Source organism: Molossus molossus, unplaced genomic scaffold (assembly GCF_014108415.1).
Source record: "Molossus molossus isolate mMolMol1 unplaced genomic scaffold, mMolMol1.p scaffold_m16_p_21, whole genome shotgun sequence".
NCBI classification, from domain to species: Eukaryota; Metazoa; Chordata; class Mammalia; order Chiroptera; family Molossidae; genus Molossus; species Molossus molossus.
The window spans coordinates 12818848-12838571 of record NW_023425357.1 but is presented as its reverse complement, the minus strand read 5'-3'; the positions used below and the strand labels follow the sequence as shown (position 1 = coordinate 12838571).

Below are 19724 nucleotides of genomic sequence, written 5' to 3'. Positions count from 1 at the left end.
CAGCAGGTCTGTTTTCCCATTTGAACAGTGTGGGGTGTTGAGCCTGATGTCAGGAGTCCTTTCCAGGGCTGATGCTGCAATTCCTTGTCTGAGCTCTGACCTCCTCGGGTTATGAGACCAGGAGCCCCTGCAAGGCAGGGCCCAGATCAGACTCATCTTTGGGTCTCATTGTGCAGAGCAGGGTTTGCTGTTTATGGGTGGTCTGCATGGAGAGGTGGGGAGAGGGTCCACATCTGAGCCTGGCCCCTCTGTTTTCACCACCAGCGCCGAGCCCCCAGCATCGGATCCTGCTGGACTTCCTTTTCCTTGACACGGAGTGCACGTATGACTACCTGTTCGTGTATGATGGTGACTCCCCACGAGGGCCCCTGCTTGCTAGTCTGAGTGGGAGCACTCGGCCCCCACCCATTGAGGCTTCCTCAGGCAAGGTTGGTGGGGTCGGGCTGTGGGCTGTGGCTAGAGGATCTCAGTGCATTGTGGGGCAAGGGGGTGTTTGCACACAGGGAGGGACAGAGAGACAGCGGGAGGGACATGGCATCAGACAGAAGGACACAGGGACAGAAAAAGGTACAGAGAGACACAGAAATGAGGTGGGGACCTCCAGGGTGGGGGTGGGGCAGGTGTGGACTACCTCCTAGTTGGGTCCCTGAACCCTGCCCACCTGCACCTACAGATGCTGCTGCACCTCTTTAGCGATGCCAACTACAACCTGCTGGGCTTCAATGCCTCCTTCCGCTTCTCCCTGTGCCCTGGGGGCTGCCACAACCACGGGCAGTGCCGGCCCCCCGGCGTGTGTGCCTGCCAGCCCGGTTGGGGGGGCCCTGACTGTGGACTGCAGGAGTGTTCAGCCTACTGTGGCAGCCATGGCACCTGTGCCTCGGTGAGTCTGTCCCCAACTGTGTCCCCCTGGGGCCCTGACCCGTGACCACGCCTGCTGCTCTCATCTCCTGGATCTGACTCTGCCCTTGTCTGACTCCCCCAGCCACCTCACCCTCTGCCAAGACACCAGCGGCCCTGCTGTCGTCCACAGTACTGCTCTCTCGTTTTGGATTTCACCCTACCTGTTACTCCAGCCCCACCCCATCTTCACCTCGGGCCCCTCTGCCTGAGCCCACTCCTGTTCTCATCAACTGACCTCTCACCTGTGAACCCATCCTGCTTCCTCTTGCCAGGCCTGACTTCACTCACCCACCCAGCCTCTCTGTCTGGCATTGGGCCCCATGACTTTGGTTTCAACCACTGACCTTGGCCCTAAGCCATGCGTGTCCATCTTGGGGACTGGATCACGCTTTGAGCCCTCCCTGCTTTGACCTCCCCAGATCTGAGCTCTTCTAATGATGTTGACCTCACCGTCTTTCTTTGCCAATCTATTTTCTTTATCTGTCCTCGTTTTTCTCTCGGTCTTTCTCTTTTTCTCTTGGTCTCTCTGCCTTTCTCCACCTTTCTGCTCCTCTGCTTGTGTCTGTTTCTTCCTCTGTCCATTGATCTGTCTCCTTCCTGTCTGTGTCTCTCTCCCTCTGTATCTCTGTCTCTTTTTATTTTTTCCCATTCTCTCCTTTCCTGTTCATGTCTCTCCTACCTTTCTGCCCATGTGTCTCACTCTGGCTCTATCTCTCTTCCTCCTGTCTCCCTATCTCCTCTTCCTCTCTATCCCCTGCTTTTGTGTTTTCTTCCCCCTAGCCCCTGGGACCATGCCGCTGTGAGCCTGGCTTCCTGGGACGTGCCTGTGACCTGCACCTGTGGGAGAACCAGGGGGCTGGCTGGTGGCACAACGTGAGTGCTGGGGACCCTGCCTTCTCTGCCCGTGTCGGGGCGGCTGGTGCCTTCCTGTCCCAACCAGGGCTGTTGGCCGTTTTTGGAGGTGAGCATATGGGGTGAGTATCTGGGGTCTGGAGGTCTGGCAGCCTGTGGCCAGGGCCTGAGACCATCTACCTTCCACAGGCCAGGACCTCAACAGCGCCCTGGGTGACCTCGTGCTGTATAACTTCTCTGCCAACACCTGGGAGCACTGGGACCTGAGTCCTGCCCCGGTATGGACCCCACCTCTGCCCTGCCTGGAGGCACCTACCCACTCTGTCAGTCCCAGAGCCACCCCTTCGCCCCATAGTCCCCCCAGCTTGTGGCTTGACAGGGGAACACCTACTCCTTTGTTTCTGCTTTCTACATTAGATTTTCTTTTGTCTTCCTTTATATCCCTTTCTATATCTTGTCTTTCTGTGTCTTGTCTCTCTCTTGGTCCATCTCTTCATTTTTGTTCTCGGTCCTTGTGTCTCCTTCTTTCTGGACTGTATCTCTATTTCTCTTTGTTTTGCTCTATAATTCCTCCTTCTATTTCTGTCTCCCTGACTCCGCCTTTCTTATTGTGTTTCTCTGTCTCCCCTCTGCTCGCATTCACACGTGTCTATCTTTCTGGGTCTGTCTCTCTTCTTTTCTCTCTTTGTATATCTCTGTCTTTGTCTCACCTCTGTCTGTCTTTCTGTGCCTCCGTCTTTCTCTGTCTCTGCATCTCTGTGTCTGTGTCTGGCTCTGTCACTCTGTGTGTCACCATCTGTCATCTTCTCCATCTCTGTCTCTTCTTCACAGGCTGCCCGTCACTCCCATGTGGCTGTAGCCTGGGCTGACTCCCTGGTGCTGATGGGCGGTGAGCTGGCCAATGGCTCCCTCACTAGTGACGTGTGGGCCTTTAGCCCGCTGGCCGGGGGCCACTGGGAGCAACTGGCACCACCTGCTTCTAGCTCCTCGGGGCCACCAGGTCTGGCAGGTCACGCAGCCGCCTTAGTGGACAACATCTGGCTCTATGTGTCTGGTGGCCGTACCCAGCACGACCTCTTCTCCTCCGGCCTCTTCCGTTTCCGTCTTGACAGTGTCAGTGGGGGCTATTGGGAGCGGGTGATTCCGGCAGGGGGGCGGCCCCCCGCCGCCACTGGCCACTCCATGGTGTTCCACGCCCCATCTCGAGCCCTGCTGGTGCATGGTGGACACCGGCCCTCCACTGCCCGGTAAGTGACCTGCCCCACAACCTCTGCTCTGCAGAGCCAGGCCTGGCCCAACACCTGGGCCTTTAGTCAGTAGTGGGCTTCGCCTACCCCTGGACTCCTGTAGTCATTCCGTCACTCCTTCCTTCACGTACTCACTCACTCACTCACCCACCCATTCAGCCTCTTGATCACTTGCTTCCTCCCACCCTCCCACCGTCTGTCCATTCCACTAGCCCCTGCTTGGTGTCCAACCCTGGGAAGATTGTGCAGGGAACCCAGATAGGAGTCCAACCTGGGTCCTGCCCGCAGGAGTTTCTAGTTCTGAGGGTACATAAACCCAGCCATCACTGGTCTCAACCCTGAGTGATTATACAACTTGAACAGCCCAGAGGATGGGGACAGAGGCCCCTCTTGCCCTGAGTCCTTCCTCTGCCTTCCCCCATAGGTTCTCGGTGCGGGTCAACTCCACTGAGCTCTTCCATGTGGATCGGCGCGTGTGGACAACCCTGAAGGGCCGGGATGGGCTTCAGGGCCCACGAGAGCGAGCCTTCCACACAGCCAGTGTCCTGGGCAACTACATGGTGGTCTATGGTAAGGAGGCTCCCTGCCTGCCTGTCTGCCAGGGGCCTAAGCCAGCCCTGAGCTGAGGCTCCTTGTGTGGGTGTCCCCACCTCCCCCAGGCTTGCCAGCTGTGCCCCTTTCCTCCGTTCCCAGGGGGCAATGTGCACACCCATTACCAGGAGGAAAAGTGCTATGAAGATGGCATCTTCTTCTACCACCTGGGCTGCCATCAGTGGGTGTCGGGGGCCGAGCTTGCCCCCCCAGGAACCCCTGAGGGTGAGTGGCTCCTCTTTTCCCTGAGGGGTTCCTAAGGGTCTCACTTCCTCCCACAGTGAATCTGGGCTTTGGGCAGGAGCCATCTCAGTCCTTGTCGGGGTGAACCAGACACCGTATTGGACTGGCTCAGGGGGCAAGCCTGTGCTGCAGACAGGACTAAGGGCATTGCTGCCAAGGAGATGGGAGGCAGTTACAGCAGCATCAGATCTAGGTTCCAATTCAGGTTTGGCAGTTTCCTGCTGCTCCTGGGAAATGTCCATGAAGAGGTGACTTTTTCAAGATTGCACAGTGGGCCCTGGCCGGTTTAGCTCAGCGGTTAGAGCGTCGGCCTGCGGTCCAGAGAGATCCGGGTTCAGTTCCCGCTAAGGGCATGTACCTCGGTTGCAGTTTGTCCCCAGCCCTGGTTGGTCATGCGGGTGGTGGCCACTCGATGTGTCCCTTTCATGTCGATGTTTCTCTCTCTCTCTCTCTTCCTCTCTCTTCCTCCCACTCTATCTGAACAAAAAATGGAAAAATGTCCTCGGGTGAGGATAAAAAAAAAAGATTGCACAGTGGGCAAGTGGCAAAACTAGGATGGTTTTGTACAAAACCATCTGTACAAAAGCCATCATTTAATTTTTGTGCCTCAACTCCCCCATCTGTAAAATGGGTTTTGTAAAAACACTTAAGCCACTGGGCTGTTGTGAGAATACATTGAGATCATGCTTGAAGAATGAAGACAGCCTAGTGAAGGGCTCAACCCGCTGTCTAATAGCAGTGAGAGTCCCGTTGCAAGGCTGGAGGGCTCACCTGGAAGGGGTGTGGAGAACCTTTTGAATTCAGATCAGAAATTGCTTTGAGAATCAGAAGAAAGCCACAGGCCCCTTCTTCAGGAAAACATTTGTGTGCACAAAGTGGGCACATCATTTCAGGAGGACTTCCCAGAGGCCTGTCTGTTCTCCCCACCCCGCAGAATAGAAGAGCGAGGATCGAGGACGAGCATAAGGAAGGGGTGGACACTTAAGAGAAAAGGTCCCCAAGGAACCTTTTGTGGCCATCAGGAATAAAGCCTGGGTCTGACATTTGAGATCTCTGATCTAGGGCTTCTCTGCTTGTCCCTGTTCCTCTTTTAGGCCCCTTTACTGGGCAGGCGAGAGTGTGAGGTTTCCGGAGGCCTCTTCCGCCTCTGTGGTTTGTGATTCCCTGGACCAGGTCTCATGTGCTTACAGTGTCCAGGTTCATTAAGAGGGAAGGGGAGTCACCAGTCACTGACCACTTACCTGTCAGCCAGGACTCTTGGTTGTAAATGACAGCAATCTAACTCAACCAGCTTAAGTAAAAGGGAGAATTTCTTGGCTAATTTGAATGAAAACTCTAGCTCCAGGTTGGGCTGGATCCAGGTGGTCACATGATGGTATCAGCCATTTCTCTTTCTGGTTCTCGGCTGGGTTTCCTTCAGTCTCCAGCAGGCTTCTCTTTTGTAGATGGTCACCAGCAGCTCTCAGGTGATACTTTACCCCTTTAAAATGCCCAGAGGGGCCCTGGCTGCTGTGGCTCGGTTGAGTGTTGTCCCCTGCACTGAGAGGTTGCGGGTTCGATTTCCAGTTAGCACACATGCCCAGGTAGAGGGCTCGATCCCCAGTAGGTGCTGCGCAGGAGGCAGCTTCAATGTTTCTCTCTCACTCTCTCTCCCCCTCTCCCTTCCTCTCTCTCTAAAATCAATAAAAACATATTTCTAAAAATGCCCAGAGGGAAGAGGGTGTTTTTTTCCTCAAGAACTGTAGGACTTGAGTTCCATTCTGAACTAGTTACTGACACTGATAGGCTTGGACTAAAGCCCACTTCTACCAGAAGTAGGGATGACTTGACTTGAGCCTTGTTGACTGGGAGAGAGAGAAGGTTGTTTTCCTGGGGAAAATCAGAGGCCGTCACCAAAGGGAGGCTAGTGCCAGGCAGACGAAAACAGGTGAGAACCAAGCAGCTCCCTGAGGGCAGGACCATGGCTCCATTTATAGAGGAGGGAACAGGGAACACAGACTCAGAGAGGTTGAATCTCTTGCCCAAAGCTCCACAGCTAGTCAGTAGTTGATTCATAATTTTAACCCAAGTAAATGTTGGACCCAGGATTTGCACCCAAGTTTTCCTAACCCCGAAGATCATACTCTGTCTGAAGGGAGACTTGGGCAGGGGTGTGGGAACCCTGAGGAGAAAAAGGACTGGAGGTGGTTCAGGGCCAGGCAGACTGGAAGTGTTTCCGTGGGCAGGTGGGTTGTAGCAGGAGCTAGGAGTCTGGGCTGAGGCTTAGGAGAGCCAGGTGTAGTCGTCTGGGCAGCGGAGCCACGGAGGTGGGAGGGGCTTGGGAGTCCCATGTCCTTGGAGTTTGTGTTCTTCTAGGCCGAGCAGCACCTCCCAGTGGTCGGTACTCACATGTGGCAGCTGTGCTTGGTGGCAGTGTCCTTTTGGTGGCTGGTGGGTACAGTGGCCGGCCCCGTGGGGATTTGATGGCCTACAAGGTGCCCCCCTTTGTGTTCCAGGCACCTGCCCCAGATGTGAGTATTGGGGTGATAGGGAGAGGGTGGCTGGGAAGGAGGTAGCATGATTCCTACAGATACGGGAGAAAGTTGGGGGTCCTTGGGATAAGTAGTGGGAGTCCCTAAGTCGATGAGAGGAGGGATGTTGGTTCCCAGGTTCAGGGGAGGAGGAATGGAGGTCCCTGGGGCTGAGGGCAGAGGGGCAGTGGTCCCAGGCACTGGAAGAGAATTGGACAGGGGTCCTCAAGGTACTGAGCAGTCAGCGTCCCCTGGGATGATGAAAATGAGTGGGAATATGGGAGCAGGCCCCTGTCTGAAGAGCCCCTTCTTCCACCCCGTCTCTCTACAGTACCACTTGGACTACTGTTCCATGTACACGGACCGCAGTGTCTGCTCTCGAGACCCTGAATGCAGTTGGTGTCAGGAGGCCTGCCAAGCTGCACTGCCTCCCAGGACCCCCTCAGGGGCTGTGAGTGACTGTCCTGGCACTGCCCCCTAGCACAGAGACCAGCCTCAGTGTCGCCCTCTGCTGAAACCAAATGGAGAAGGACTCCCCTCCACACAGAGAGGAGACTTGTTTTCACACCTAAGATCCGCATCCCTGATTGCTGACCCCTGAAGTTTGACTCTCTTCCCAATCCTTTTGAACTTATTTGTACCCAGATTCCCAGGCCCTGTCCTCTTTTTTTTTTTTTTTTTTGGTTAATCTTCATCTGAGGGTGTTTTTTTCATTGATTGAACCTGCAACCCAGGTACATGCCTTTGACCAGAATTGAACCCGAGACCCTTCAGTCCACACACCGACGCTCTAACCACTGAACCAAACCGGCTAGGGCAAGCCCTGTCCTCTCGATCTTCCTTCATTATAGTTGGCTTTCAGTTCCCTTCTCCAATTTCCTGACCCCTTCTCCTCCAGAACTCCTAGCTCCACAGCCCTTTCCAGATCCCTACAGCCCCGGTGAACAGTGACCCCTGTCGCCTTCCTTCCCTGCAGTGTCCACCTGCCAGCTGCCTGGGTCTGGGGCGCCTCCTGGGTGACTGCCAGGCCTGCCTGGCCTTCAGCAGCTCTGAAGCTCCTCCCAAGGGGCCTGGCGCCCTGGGCTGGTGCGTGCACAATGAGAGTTGCCTCCCTCAGCCCGGTGAGTGACCAGTTGCAGTCTGGGAGGGGGCAGCACTGCGCGCCACACTGATCCCCCTCCATTCTCCCGTCCTCATAGAGCAGGCCCGCTGCCGAGGAGAGCAGATCTCAGGCACCGTGGGCTGGTGGGGGCCCGCACCTGTCTTTGTCACGTCCCTGGAGGCCTGTGTCACCCAGAGCTTCCTGCCTGGCCTGCACCTCCTCACCTTCCAGCAGCCACCCAATGCTTCCCAGCCCGACAAGGTGGGGAGCTGGGGATGGGGTCCAGCGTGGAGTGTTGAAGGGCTGGTCCTAGGGTTTTCGTTTTCCAAATGGATCTTGATCACTTATGTGTTTACCCTGCAAGTCTTCACATTCAAGGGTCTGATTTCCCTATTGAGTTAAAAACATTTTTAAAAATTGTGGTAAAATACACATAACCTAAAATTTACCATTAGTGATGTTTAGCACATTCACAGTATTTGCAACTATTACCACTATCTAGGTCCAGAATAGTTTCGTTACCCCAAAGGAAACCCTGACTCATGAAGTAATCACTCTCCATTCCCCTCTCCCCCGGCCCCTGACAGCCACTAATCTGTTTTCAGTTCTGGGTTTGCCAGCTGTAGATATGTCATATAAAGGGACTCATCTACCACGTGGCCTCTTGTGACTGGCTTGTCTCGCTGAGCATGTTTTCGAGGCTCCTCCGTGTTGCGTGTGTCAGTGCTTCGTTCATTTTCACGGCTGAACGGCCTTCCATTGTACGGCTGTGCCGCACCCTTCATCAGCTGACCAACATTTGGGTTGTTTCCACCTTTGTGCTATTGTATGTGGTGCTGCCACGAACATTCATGCACAGGTTCTTGTTTAAACTCCCATTTTCAACTCTTTTGGGTGTGTATCTAGGGACAGAAGGGCTAGGTCATATGGTAATTATTAGTTTAACTTATTGAAGAACTACCAAACTATTATTTTTATAGAAGCTCCTGTTGATTTTTTTTTTATGTTAATCCTCACCCGAGGATATTTTTCCATTGATTTTAGATAGAGTGGAAGGGAGGAAGGGAGAGAACGAGTAACATTGATGTGAGAGACATCGATTAGTTGCTTCCTGCACGACCCCAACCAGGGCCAGGGATCGAACCCGCAACCTGGGTACATGCCCTTGACCGAGAATTGAACCCGCGACCCTTTGGTCTGAGGGCCCACGCTCTAACCACTGAGCCAAACCGGCCTGGGCTGGTTGATATTACATAAGAGAGAATATGCTACATAGGGTGAGGTCTGGAGGTTCTGAGCACAGGAACTTCTGTCCCCATGGAGCTGGGACGTGACACCCTCCAGGTACATGGGTGTGTTCACTAACATGGTAGTTTTCCAAACCCCATAATTAAGGGATTTTATTTTATTTTTTAAATCTGGACTCCTGAGGGGCTTAGGTGGAAAGGTGGGGCACTGGGGAAGAGGATCCTGAAGAGAGGGGGATGAGCAGGGCTGGGACCCTGTTTGTTTTCTGAGTTGGCGTCCTGACTTTTCTCCCAGAGTTAACCCGGGCGAGCAGCCTCCCCTGCCCCTGGCCTCAGTCTCTCATCCCATAAGATAGGGCAGGAGGTTGGGTTGCCTGATCTTTTCTGGCTCTGATGTGGCCTGAGGGGTGTGGGGACTGTGGGCCATGCAGAGGGGCACTCATGCTCACCCCTTCCCACTGGCACAGGTCTTGATTGTCCGAAGCACAACCATCACGCTGACACCCAGCCCAGAGACTGATGTATCGCTAGTCTACCGTGGCTTCATCCACCCACTGCTTCCGGGAGGGCCTGGTGGGCCAGGGGCTGAGGATGTGGCTGTGTGGGCCCGGGCCCAGCGCCTCCACGTCCTGGCCCGGATGGCCCGTGGCCCCGACCCAGAGAACATGGTGAGGGTGCCTGGGACACTCAGAGGGCTATTGTGTCAATACAGGCTCAGGGATGTGTGGTGCAGGGAGGACTGGGGAGAAATCAGAGGCAGATGTATCCTTAGTGGTGGGAGGGCCTTGGGGTGTTCAACTGTGAACACAATTTGTGGAATTTTGAAGAAGGTGGGGGAGGTCTGTGTTACCCAGTCAGACGCCCCTGAGGAGGAGGGTCACCGGTGGACCTGAGGGCACTTGGAGGTTCTTGGAGTCTAAGGAATCCTGAGGCACCCCTCTTCCCAGGAAGAGGTGGCTGCTAGGTAGGTTTGAAGCTCTTGGAGGTTTCGGGAGTGGGGGGCTGTGGGAAATCCTGAGGCCCCTCTGTGTCCTCACCCCTACTCCAGGAGGAGGTGGGGCGCTGGGTGGCTCAGCAGGAGAAAGAGACGCGGCGGCTACAGCGCCCAGGGTCTGCTCATCTCTTCCCGTTCCCTGGCCGGGGCCACAAGTACGCAGTAGAGATCCGGGGCCAGCTCAACGGCTCTGCGGGCCCCGGGCACAGTGAGCTCACCCTGCTGTGGGACCGGACTGGTGTGCCGGGTGGCAGTGTGAGTACCCAGGCCTGGGCCTCAGATCCCCTGGGATCCTGAACCTCAGGCCTCAAACCTTGGCTTCTGAACTCTGGACTCACCATGCACCCTCCAGACCCCACTCCCGAACCTCAGACTCTGACCGGATCTGATATTCTGCCCCTGCCCACATCTCTACGTTCTGCCCTGACCCCACTGCCCCTGACTTCTGCCCTCCATACTTCGACCTCTAATCTCTAGAATGTTGCAAACCCTGATCCCCTTTTGCCTGCTAATGGCCTAAATCATGACTTTGTATGCTCCTGAGTTCTCAACCTGGTCTCTAAACACTTAAGTCTTTAGCTCCAAACTCTGACCCCTACCCCAAACCTCGACTCCTGACCCCCAAGTCAGATCATGGACCCCTGACCTCCTGTGCCCCTTCCCCAGGAGATCTCCTTCTTCTTCCTGGAACCCTACCGCTCTGCAGCCTGCGCCTCCTACTCCTCCTGCCTGGGCTGCCTGGCGGACCAGGGCTGCGGCTGGTGCCTGACCAGTGCCACCTGCCACCTGCGCCAGAGTGGGGCCCACTGTGGGGACAGTGGGGCCGGTGGATCCCTGCTGGTGCTGGTGCCTGCCCTCTGCCCGCTCTGTGAGGAGCACCGAGACTGCCACGCCTGCACCCAGGTGCCTGCCAGGCCACCGAGGGGCAGTGTCAAGTTGGAGGCAGCGAAAGCAGGGGACTGGGGAAGGGGACATGGGCAACCAAGGGGCCCCACGGGTGGCAGTAGGGGGAGATGGCTGGGGCAATAGTCTGATCTGTAGGCAAAGCCAGGTGGGGAGCAGAGGAGGGGGCTGGAGGGTGGGGTCCTGTCAGTCAGGACTTTAGGGGCCAGAAAACCCAGCTCGGTACCTCTCACCAGAGGGGCACTTACTGGCTCAGGCTGCAGAGTCCAAGGTCTTCAGGCCTGCGACCTCCAGCGGTCAGACCATGATTTCCCTGGAGGGCTCCAGTCTTGCATCCCCCATTCAGCCAAGTGGAAAGCACCTTTCTGTCCCTACCCCACTGTTGACCCCCATGTCAACATATCCCAGAAGTGCATTTTAGTGGCTCGGGTTGGGTCTTGTGCCAACTGTAGGACCAGTCAGTGAGCCTAGGGGGTGGGGTGGGGCCCCTTGCCTGTCTCTGGATCCCAAGGATTGAATTAGCCCCACCTCGACCACACAAAGGGGTGCTTGTGCCCAAAAGGGAGAGAGGCTGAGCAGGCAGAAACCATGAATGTTGTTGGCTGACGTCTGGAGAGGAAAGAGGAGAGGCAGACAGTTGGGGAGTGAGGGGGGCTTGGAGAGGTGGTCTTAGGGGCGGGGCAGGTGAGGGAGGCAGGGCACTGGGAACCCAAGGAAGGGGCTAAACTGGGCTCTTCTCCAACCCCCAGGACCCCTTCTGTGAGTGGCATCAGAGCACCAACCGGAAAGGGGACGCGGCGTGCAGCCGGCGGGGCCGGGGTCGGGGTGCCCTGAAGAGCCCGGAGGAGTGTCCCCCGCTCTGCAGCCAGTTAGCCCACCGGGCCCAGGGAGCGGGTGTAGGGGTGGTATATAAACCAGCATGGTGTGACCCTGTCCCCACTCCTCACCCGCAGGCGCCTGACCTGTGACGACTGCCTGGCCAACTCAAGCCAGTGTGCCTGGTGCCAGTCCACCCACACTTGCTTTCTGTTTGCTGCCTACCTGGCCCGCTACCCGTATGGGGGCTGCCGAGGCTGGGACGACAGGTGTGGTCAGGGTGGTGTCTGGGTAGCTGGGCTCATGGAGGGGAGGGTGGAGGTGGCTGGGCTCTGACAATCCCACACCTGTCGCCCTGCAGCGTGCACTCAGAGCCACGGTGCCGGAGCTGTGACCGCTTCCTGACCTGTCATGAGTGTCTGCAGAGCCATGAGTGTGGCTGGTGTGGCAATGAGGACAACCCCACACTGGGACGGTGGGCCATGGATGGTGGGGCAGGTGGATGGGCAGGATGGGCTGGGTTGCTCTCCGTGGCCCTGATTCTAATGGCTGCTCTCTCTCTGCCTTTTCTTTACCATCACCTTTGATTTGGCCCCCTTCCCTGTCTCTCTCAGTTGCTCTCTTCTCTCTCCACTCTTTCCCTGCTTCTGTAACTTGTTCTTCTCATTTTCTCTTCTGTTTCTTCTTGACTTTCTGTTTCTGTCTGTCCTCTCTCCCTTTCACTGGATCCCTGTCTGTCTCTCGTGTCCTTCAAACTCTTTTTTTGTCTGACTGCTCTTGCTTTCTGTCACTTCCATGTCTCCTTTTGTTTCTCTCTCTGGTGGGCCTTCTCTCTCCGTCTCTGTTTCCATCTCTTCTTTATCATCTCTCCCCACTCCACCACCTTCAACCTCCCACCTGCCAGGTGCCTCCAGGGGGACTTCTCAGGGCCCCTGGGTGGGGGTAACTGCTCCCTCTGGGTGGGGGAGGGCCTGGGGCTGTCTGTGGCCCTCCCTGCCCGCTGGGCATATGCCCGCTGTCCAGATGTGGATGAGTGTCGCCTGGGCCTGGCACGGTGCCATCTGCGAGCGACCTGCCTGAACACGCCCCTCAGCTATGAGTGTCACTGCCAGCGGGGCTACCAGGGTGATGGCATCACATACTGCAACCGCACGTGAGTGGGGTGTGGGCTCCATGGAGAGGTCGCCCCGGGCTGGGGCACATGGAGACGGAGGGGGAAGTGATCATGGTGCTGCAATCCCTCCTGTGGAACCGGCATCCCCGTGAGCCTCGGGTCTTTACCTCGCAGACTAGGTCCTCATTAGAGTGACAAGGTCCCCAGCGTAACACTGGTTACTGTGGAGACAGGTCACCCGTGGACTGCGGGCCATAGTCTTCAGAGTTGCCATGGAGATGGGGGAGGATCAAGTTCCAAAGGGGTTTTCACAGAGAACAGAACACTAGTGGTGATGTGTGGTTACTATCGAGACAGGTGTTACCACGTGTGATAGAGTTACCTTGGAGACAGGGCCACCCACATAGTCTAGGACCAGAACCTAGCTTGTAGTGGTGTTGCCATGGAAATGAGAGGCAGAGTGGGAAGGCAGGGGATACCTTGGGGACTCTGGGCCTGCCCGGCCCTTCCCCCACCCTTGCCACGGCCCCACAGGTGCCTGGAGGACTGCGGCCATGGTGTGTGCAGCGGCCCTCCCGACTTCACCTGCGTGTGTGACCTGGGCTGGACATCTGACCTGCCCCCGCCCACGCCGGCCCCAGGACCCCCTGCCCCCCGCTGCTCCCGAGACTGTGGCTGCAACTTCCACAGCCACTGCCGCAAGCGGGGGCCGGGCTTCTGCGATGAGTGCCAGGGTGAGCTGCCCTCCCCCATGCCCCGGGCTGACCTCAAGGGAGCCTCCTCGGGTTCCAGCTTCCTCTTCTCTGCATGGGCTTCAGTGTCCCCTCACCCAGCCCTGGGTCCCCCTGCCCACTGCCTGCTCCGACCCGACAGGCTTCAGTGTCCCCTCACCCAGCCCTGGGTCCCCCTGCCCACTGCCTGCTCCGACCCGACAGGCTTCAGTGTCCCCTCACCCAGCCTGGGCCCCTGCCCACTGCCTGCTCCGACCCCAGACAGGCTTCAGTGTCCCCTCACCCAGCCCTGGGTCCCCCTGCCCACTGCCTGCTCCGACCCGACAGGCTTCAGTGTCCCCTCACCCAGCCTGGGTCCCTGCCCACTGCCTGCTCCGACCCCAGACAGGCTTCAGGGTCCCCTCACCCAGCCTGGGCCCCTGCCCACTGCCTGCTCCGACCCGACAGGCTTCAGGGTCCCCTCACCCAGCCCTGGGCCCCTGCCCACTGCCTGTTCCGACCCCAGACAGGCTTCAGCGGCACTCATCTCTTTGGTGGGGCCTCAGTCACCGCTCTGGGGACTTGCTATTCCCCAATGTCTGGGCCCTGGTGACCCTCCTTTGAAGCAGCCCGGTGAGGTCAGGGGTCAGCTGAGCCAGTTGGGCAGGCCCCTTCCGCCCTTGCCCCTGACTCTGCACCCTGCCTGCTGGGGCCTCCACAGACTGGACCTGGGGGGAGCACTGTGAACGGTGCCGGCCCGGCAGCTTTGGCAACGCCACGGGCTCCGGGGGCTGCCGGCCCTGCCAGTGCAATGGGCACGGGGACCCGCGCCGCGGCCACTGCGACAACCTCAGCGGGCTCTGCTTCTGCCAGGACCATACTGAGGGTGCCCACTGCCAGTTCTGCTCCCCTGGCTACTATGGGGACCCCCGGTGAGCCAGGGGCCAGGCATGTGGGCACGGGGTTAGGGACGACGTGGGATGGGGCAGGACTGGTCTGACACTGGCTCTCCTCCGTCTCCCCAGGGCCGGTGGCTCCTGCTTCCGGGAGTGTGGGGGCCGCGCCCTCCTCACCAACGTGTCCTCAGTGGCACTGGGCTCACGCCGGGTTGGGGGGCTGCTGCCTCCAGGTGGTGGGGCAGCGAGGGCCGGGCCAGGCCTTTCGTATTGTGTGTGGGTTGTCTCGGCCACGGAAGTGCTACAGCCCTGTGCTCCTGGAATCCTCTGTCCCCCACTCACCCTTACCTTCTCCCCTGACAGCAGCACCCCCTGCACGGTGAGCTCCAAGGACACTAGGGATCAGACCCACATGTCCTCCACCCCCCTTGACTCCTCAGACAGACCCTGACTGCCACCTTCCTTCAGACCCCAAACTCTTCCTTTGACCCCCAGTCCTTCATTTCTAAGCCCAAAGACCTTCCCATGTACCAGATCACCTCCTAGTTCCTGGACTCCTGTCTCCAGTCCCCAGGTCTTCAAACTTCCTTTCCTCAGTCCAGGCACAGTAAATAGTCATACCATGTGTGCCAACTCTGACCAACTGCTAGTAGGCACTAGGAGCTGTGTATTGAGAAGGAGGCTCCAGGTGAGAGTGTCTGCTTGATTAGCCGTGTCAGGTGTCAACACAGGAGGGGGAATGGTGGCCTCCATGCCACAGTTTGACGGTCTGCCCAGCATGTTCACACAGCCCATTTCTGTCTCAGATTGTCCTTCCCTCTGGAATCCTTCTCCCTGACCCAAGCATCCCTCTTTCTCGTCCTCATCATCTCCTAATCCTCGGCTCTGCACCCCTCCAGCTGAGCTACGTGCTGGCCTTTGATGGCTTCCCACGCTTCCTGGACACTGGTGTTGTGCAGTCGGACCGTAGCCTCATCGCTGCCTTCTGCGGTCAGCGGCGGGACAGGCCCCTCACTGTGCAGGCCCTGTCTGGTATGGAGACTGGGGAGGTGGGACCTCTGTCCTGGGCTGTGTGTTCCTTGCTCTCCTGCATCTTGCTGACCAAGGTGGGCGTAAGACCCAGCCTGACTCTGCCACTGACTTGGTGGATGAGGCAACCCCTTGCCATCTGTGGGTCCCAGTTCCTTCAGTCAAGAGGCAAATAGAGAGTATTGCAGGGCTGCCTCTGGAGAGAAGGGCCAAGCAGGATGTGTCTTTGGGGCACACAGAAGGGTTGGCATGAGGGCCCCTCAGCATCTCCTTGGCTCACAGTTCTCTACCAAGGCTGATTATGTCCTTGGGGCAGGTGGCTGGTTGTCATGATTGGGAGTGCTACTGGCATCTCCTGGATACGAGCCAGAGGTCCTGCTCTGCACCCTACAGTGCACAGGACAGCCCCACAACCAGGACTCATCAGCAGGGCCAAGAGAACCCAGCTCAGGCTGGTGGAGCTGTGCTAGGAAGAATGTGTTACCCAGGGCAGTTAAGGGCCGGGTTTGGGAATGCTTCCTTTCACACTGTCCAGCAGAGCGGCTCCGAGGCCGGGAGAGAGAGGCAGAATTGTAGCTGGCAAGTGCAGAGCCCCTCACGGTGAGCAAAGACCTGAGGGGCACTCATTTTGTTTCACTCACCAAGTGTCGACTGAACACCTGTGGTGAGCCAGGCCTGAGCTGGATAGTAGGGGTGCAGCAGTGGACAGGAGGCACAGGCACTGCCGTCATGGTTCACAGAGAGTGTGGGGGGGTGGGCATCAAACAAAGTATACTCAGAATATTGAGGGACAAAGGAAGTGGAAGAGAGCTCCTGGCCTGTCTGGGGAGTCCCCAGGGCTTCTGTGCAGAGGTGAAGTTTTCACTTGAGGCCTGATGGGGGCAGTGTGGGCAAGGGGGACTCCTTCAGGCAGAGAATTAGCAGGTGCCCAGGCCCCGAGAAGCAGGAAGGAGGCCTGGTGCTGGACCCAGGGGACCAGAGATGAGGGGGAGGCGATGAAGTCAGAGGGCCTGCCGGACCTTTTATTTTTTCTATATAACTCGATTTTATGAGAGAGCAGTAAGGAGTCGTGGAAGGTTTGGAGCTTGCAAGTGACAGGCTGATTCCTGTTTTCAAAGGATCACGTGGGATGCTGTGAAGGGCAGAATGTAGGGGAGCCAGGACAACCAGTGGGGGAGGGTGCTGGCGGCCAGGCCAGACTGAGGAAGTGGCAAGCAGTGGGTGAAATGAAATTCAGGCTGTAAGACCTACGGAACCCGATGGGCTGGACAGGGACAGGGTGTGCAGTGATTATAGACGATTGGGTGGCTGGCCTCCCTGCCCCACTACATGGGTTTTTCTCAGAACCTGGGGGTGGAGCAGAGGCTGGCCTTGGCCTTGCTCATGCCTCTGGCCTCTCTCCCAACAGGCCTGCTCGTGCTGCACTGGGAGGCCAATGGCTCCTCGTCCTGGGGCTTCAACGCTTCAGTGGGCTCTGCCCGCTGCGGGTCAGGAGGCCCTGGGAGCTGCCCTGTTCCCCAGCAGTGTGTGCCCCAGGATGGGGCTGAAGGGGCTGGACTCTGTCGCTGTCCCCAGGGCTGGGCTGGCCCACATTGCCGCATGGCTCTGTGCCCTGAAAACTGCAATGCCTACAGCGGGGCAGGGACCTGTAACCAGGTAGAGGTGGAATGCGGTGAGCTAGGTGGGACGGGGTGGTGCTCAGGGCTCCCACCAAGCCGCCTCCTCTGTCCCCCAGAGCCTGGGTGTGTGCATCTGTGCCGAGGGCTTTGGGGGTCCCGACTGTGCCACAAAACTGGACGGCGGGCAGCTGGTCTGGGAGACCCTCATGGACAGCCGCCTCTCAGCCGTGAGTTGTAGCAGTCCAGTCTCGGGAGGGGCAGCACAGCCTGGAGCATTCCCCGCTTCCACTCCTAGGACCACTCCCAGACCCTGTACTCAGCCTGACACTTTGCATGACCTTAGCCTGACGCCTCATGTCCCCACCCCCACCCTCAGGACACTGCTAGCCGCTTCCTGCACCGCCTGGGGCACACCATGGTGGAGGGACCTGATGCCACCTTGTGGATGTTTGGGGGCCTGGGCCTGCCCCAGGGGCTGCTGGGAAACCTGTATAGGTGAGAACTGCCCTGGGGAAAAGGAAGGTCACCTCGGGATACTGTGATGTCTGTCACACAAGAGTCCCCTCAGGGGAGTGCAGAAAAAGGACACTCCAAAGGACACTGTGACACTTGTCACAGGAGGCTCACCTCAGGGGTGGATACTTACTTGGGTAGTGCTACCCTGGGGGATGGTAAGGTGACTGTCATAGGAGGGTCACCCCAGGGGATGCTGGGATGAGTGGACAGTGAGGCTGCTGTTTTGCATCTTGGTCCAGGTACTCAGTGAGTGAGTGGAGGTGGACACAGATGCTGGCGGGAGCTGAGGACGGGGGCCCAGGCCCCTCACCCCGCTCCTTCCATGCAGCTGCCTATGTGCCCGCTGGCCGTGGTGCCATGTACCTACTGGGGGGGCTCACGGCTGGGGGTGTCGCCCGAGACTTCTGGGTCCTCAACCTCACCACCCTGCAGTGGCGGCAGGAGAAGGTGAGCATGTCTCCCCACCCCCGGGCCCCACAGCTGGGCTCTGGCAAAGACGACCATGGAGTTTCTGCGGGCTCTGTCCCCAGAGCACAGGGCCTTCTCCCTGGGCTCCCAGGATCGAATTAGTTGGCCATCCTGGGTCACACTGTATTCCCCAGCTGGTCTCTGGCCCGGGGGATATGAGGCCCTGGCCTGGGAGCAGGTGCAGTCAGAGCGAGCAGAGGAGCCAGGGCTTCCCCAGGAGCGCAGGCTGTGCCGGCTGAGAAGCGACGCCGAGGGCAGACGGGCAGGTCTGCTGCGGGCCTGCTGGGACCAGGGCGGCCGGAGGGCCTGTGGTCTGACCAGCCCGGGCCGCTCACTGCCTCCTTAGCGGTTCAGCCAGAGTGTGGGGAGTTCTGAGTGTCGCTTCTACCCTCAGGATGACCCCTGACCTCTGGCCTCCCATGGCCTCTGCCCTCTGTCCCTCAGGCCCCTCAGACCGTGGAACTGCCAGCTGTCGCTGGTCACACCCTCACTGTCCGCCGAGGCCTGTCTCTGCTCCTGGTGGGTGGTTACTCTCCTGAAAATGGCTTCAACCAGCAGCTGCTTGAGTACCAGCTGGCAACTGGCACCTGGGTGTCCGGAGCTCAGAGCGGAACACCCCCTACAGGTGGGGCTAGGGACAGGAGAGCACGGCACCTCTGTCCTCCTGGCCATCCAGGGCTTCGTGCGGTCTTTCTGTTCATTCCCATACTCTGTGGTCACTGCCCCCCATACCTGTTATCTCTCTGTCTTCCCCTTGACCCCTACCAGGGTCTCAGGTTTACACCCCTCCCCTTGACTCCATGAAAAGCTGTCCTCTTCCTGTCCGGTAATGCTGGTCACCATCTCCCTCCTCCAGGGCCTGGATCGCAGTCCCTCAGATAGTCTCCTTCCTCTGCCTCTCCTTCTGCATTCCTTGTTCACTGTCCCCAGATACTCGGCCACCCCGTCTCCCTGTCTTCTCTTCCCGAGTCTCTGATGGTTATCCTTTGAACTCAAGGGAGAGAGAGGGATTGACAAGGGCTCCTGAGCCTGTGGCCGCAGGGCCTCGGGAGGTGGTGTGGTCATGAGAAGGGGAGCCCAAGAAGGTGGTGGGCTCTCCTGATCACCAGGCGTTCCCCAGCCTCCGTTCTCACTCTACCCCCACCCGGCCAGGTCTCTATGGTCATTCTGCCGTGTACCACGAGGCCACCGACTCCCTCTACGTATTTGGGGGTTTCCGCTTCCATGTGGAGCTGGCAGCCCCGTCCCCTGAGCTCTACTCCCTGCACTGTCCGGACCGAACCTGGAGCCTGCTAGCGCCTTCTCAGGGCGCAAAGGTCAGGAGAGGAGGTCTAGAAAGATGGGTGTAGGGGGTGGGAGGGACTGGCTCAATCCTGGACGACTCCTCCTTCCCAGTCCCCTGAACTGAACTGTGGCACCCCAAGTCTCCCCTTCTTCCATCCCTGGCTTGGAGGAAGGAATCCTGGACCAGGAGTCCAGAGGCCTGGGTTCTGCCCCAGCCCCTCCCCTCTCTTGGTGCAGCCCTGGCAGGCCCCGTCCCTTCCTGGCCTCCCCATCTGCAACCGGAGGACCGGGGTTCCTTGCACTTTCTGCCTTCATGGCCAAAGGAGATGATGTGTGGGAGACCTTGTGACCCCAGGTGTGCTGGTTAGAGGCAGTTGCGTTTTCCATCCACCCAACATGTTTCCGAGCCCTTCATGGGGCTGGGCTGCGAGGAGGTGGAAGTAAGAGACCCAGGCCTCACCCCGGTGCCCCCAGCCCAGCGGGGAGGTGACCTGAAAATGTGGGGTTGGTCTCAAGCAGCCTGGGCCAGCTTCCTGGGGAGGAGCACAGGATGTGGGAGTTCAGGAAAGGGAGCTGGCTCTGGGGGCTGCTGAGCAAGGAGGGGCTTTCCTGGAGAAAGGAGGGGAGATCTGAGGGAGGTTCTGCCGGGCTGGGCTGGTGGGGGCAGGGCGTAGGGGGAGTCA

The 19724-nt window shown here is 58.2% G+C and overlaps 1 protein-coding gene across 2 annotated transcripts in view; it reads left to right on the top strand.

Moving 5' to 3' along the window:
• MEGF8 (multiple EGF like domains 8) overlaps positions 1-19724 on the top strand; it is a 41490-nt gene that overhangs the window by 5905 nt on the left and 15861 nt on the right. For both annotated transcript variants that reach the window (XM_036274401.1, XM_036274402.1), the window contains exons 2-29: positions 265-428; positions 674-880; positions 1681-1861; positions 1942-2030; positions 2584-2999; positions 3424-3569; positions 3693-3815; positions 6189-6343; positions 6675-6794; positions 7320-7464; positions 7543-7706; positions 9160-9360; positions 9741-9941; positions 10353-10589; positions 11339-11457; positions 11543-11674; positions 11767-11880; positions 12310-12558; positions 13054-13253; positions 13951-14161; positions 14255-14504; positions 15025-15157; positions 16563-16810; positions 16890-17000; positions 17150-17268; positions 17529-17736; positions 18202-18382; positions 18910-19073. In XM_036274401.1, coding sequence (XP_036130294.1) covers positions 265-428; positions 674-880; positions 1681-1861; positions 1942-2030; positions 2584-2999; positions 3424-3569; positions 3693-3815; positions 6189-6343; positions 6675-6794; positions 7320-7464; positions 7543-7706; positions 9160-9360; positions 9741-9941; positions 10353-10589; positions 11339-11457; positions 11543-11674; positions 11767-11880; positions 12310-12558; positions 13054-13253; positions 13951-14161; positions 14255-14504; positions 15025-15157; positions 16563-16810; positions 16890-17000; positions 17150-17268; positions 17529-17736; positions 18202-18382; positions 18910-19073 — 4988 coding nt within the window. The remainder of the gene's footprint in view (positions 1-264; positions 429-673; positions 881-1680; positions 1862-1941; positions 2031-2583; positions 3000-3423; positions 3570-3692; positions 3816-6188; positions 6344-6674; positions 6795-7319; positions 7465-7542; positions 7707-9159; positions 9361-9740; positions 9942-10352; positions 10590-11338; positions 11458-11542; positions 11675-11766; positions 11881-12309; positions 12559-13053; positions 13254-13950; positions 14162-14254; positions 14505-15024; positions 15158-16562; positions 16811-16889; positions 17001-17149; positions 17269-17528; positions 17737-18201; positions 18383-18909; positions 19074-19724) is intronic.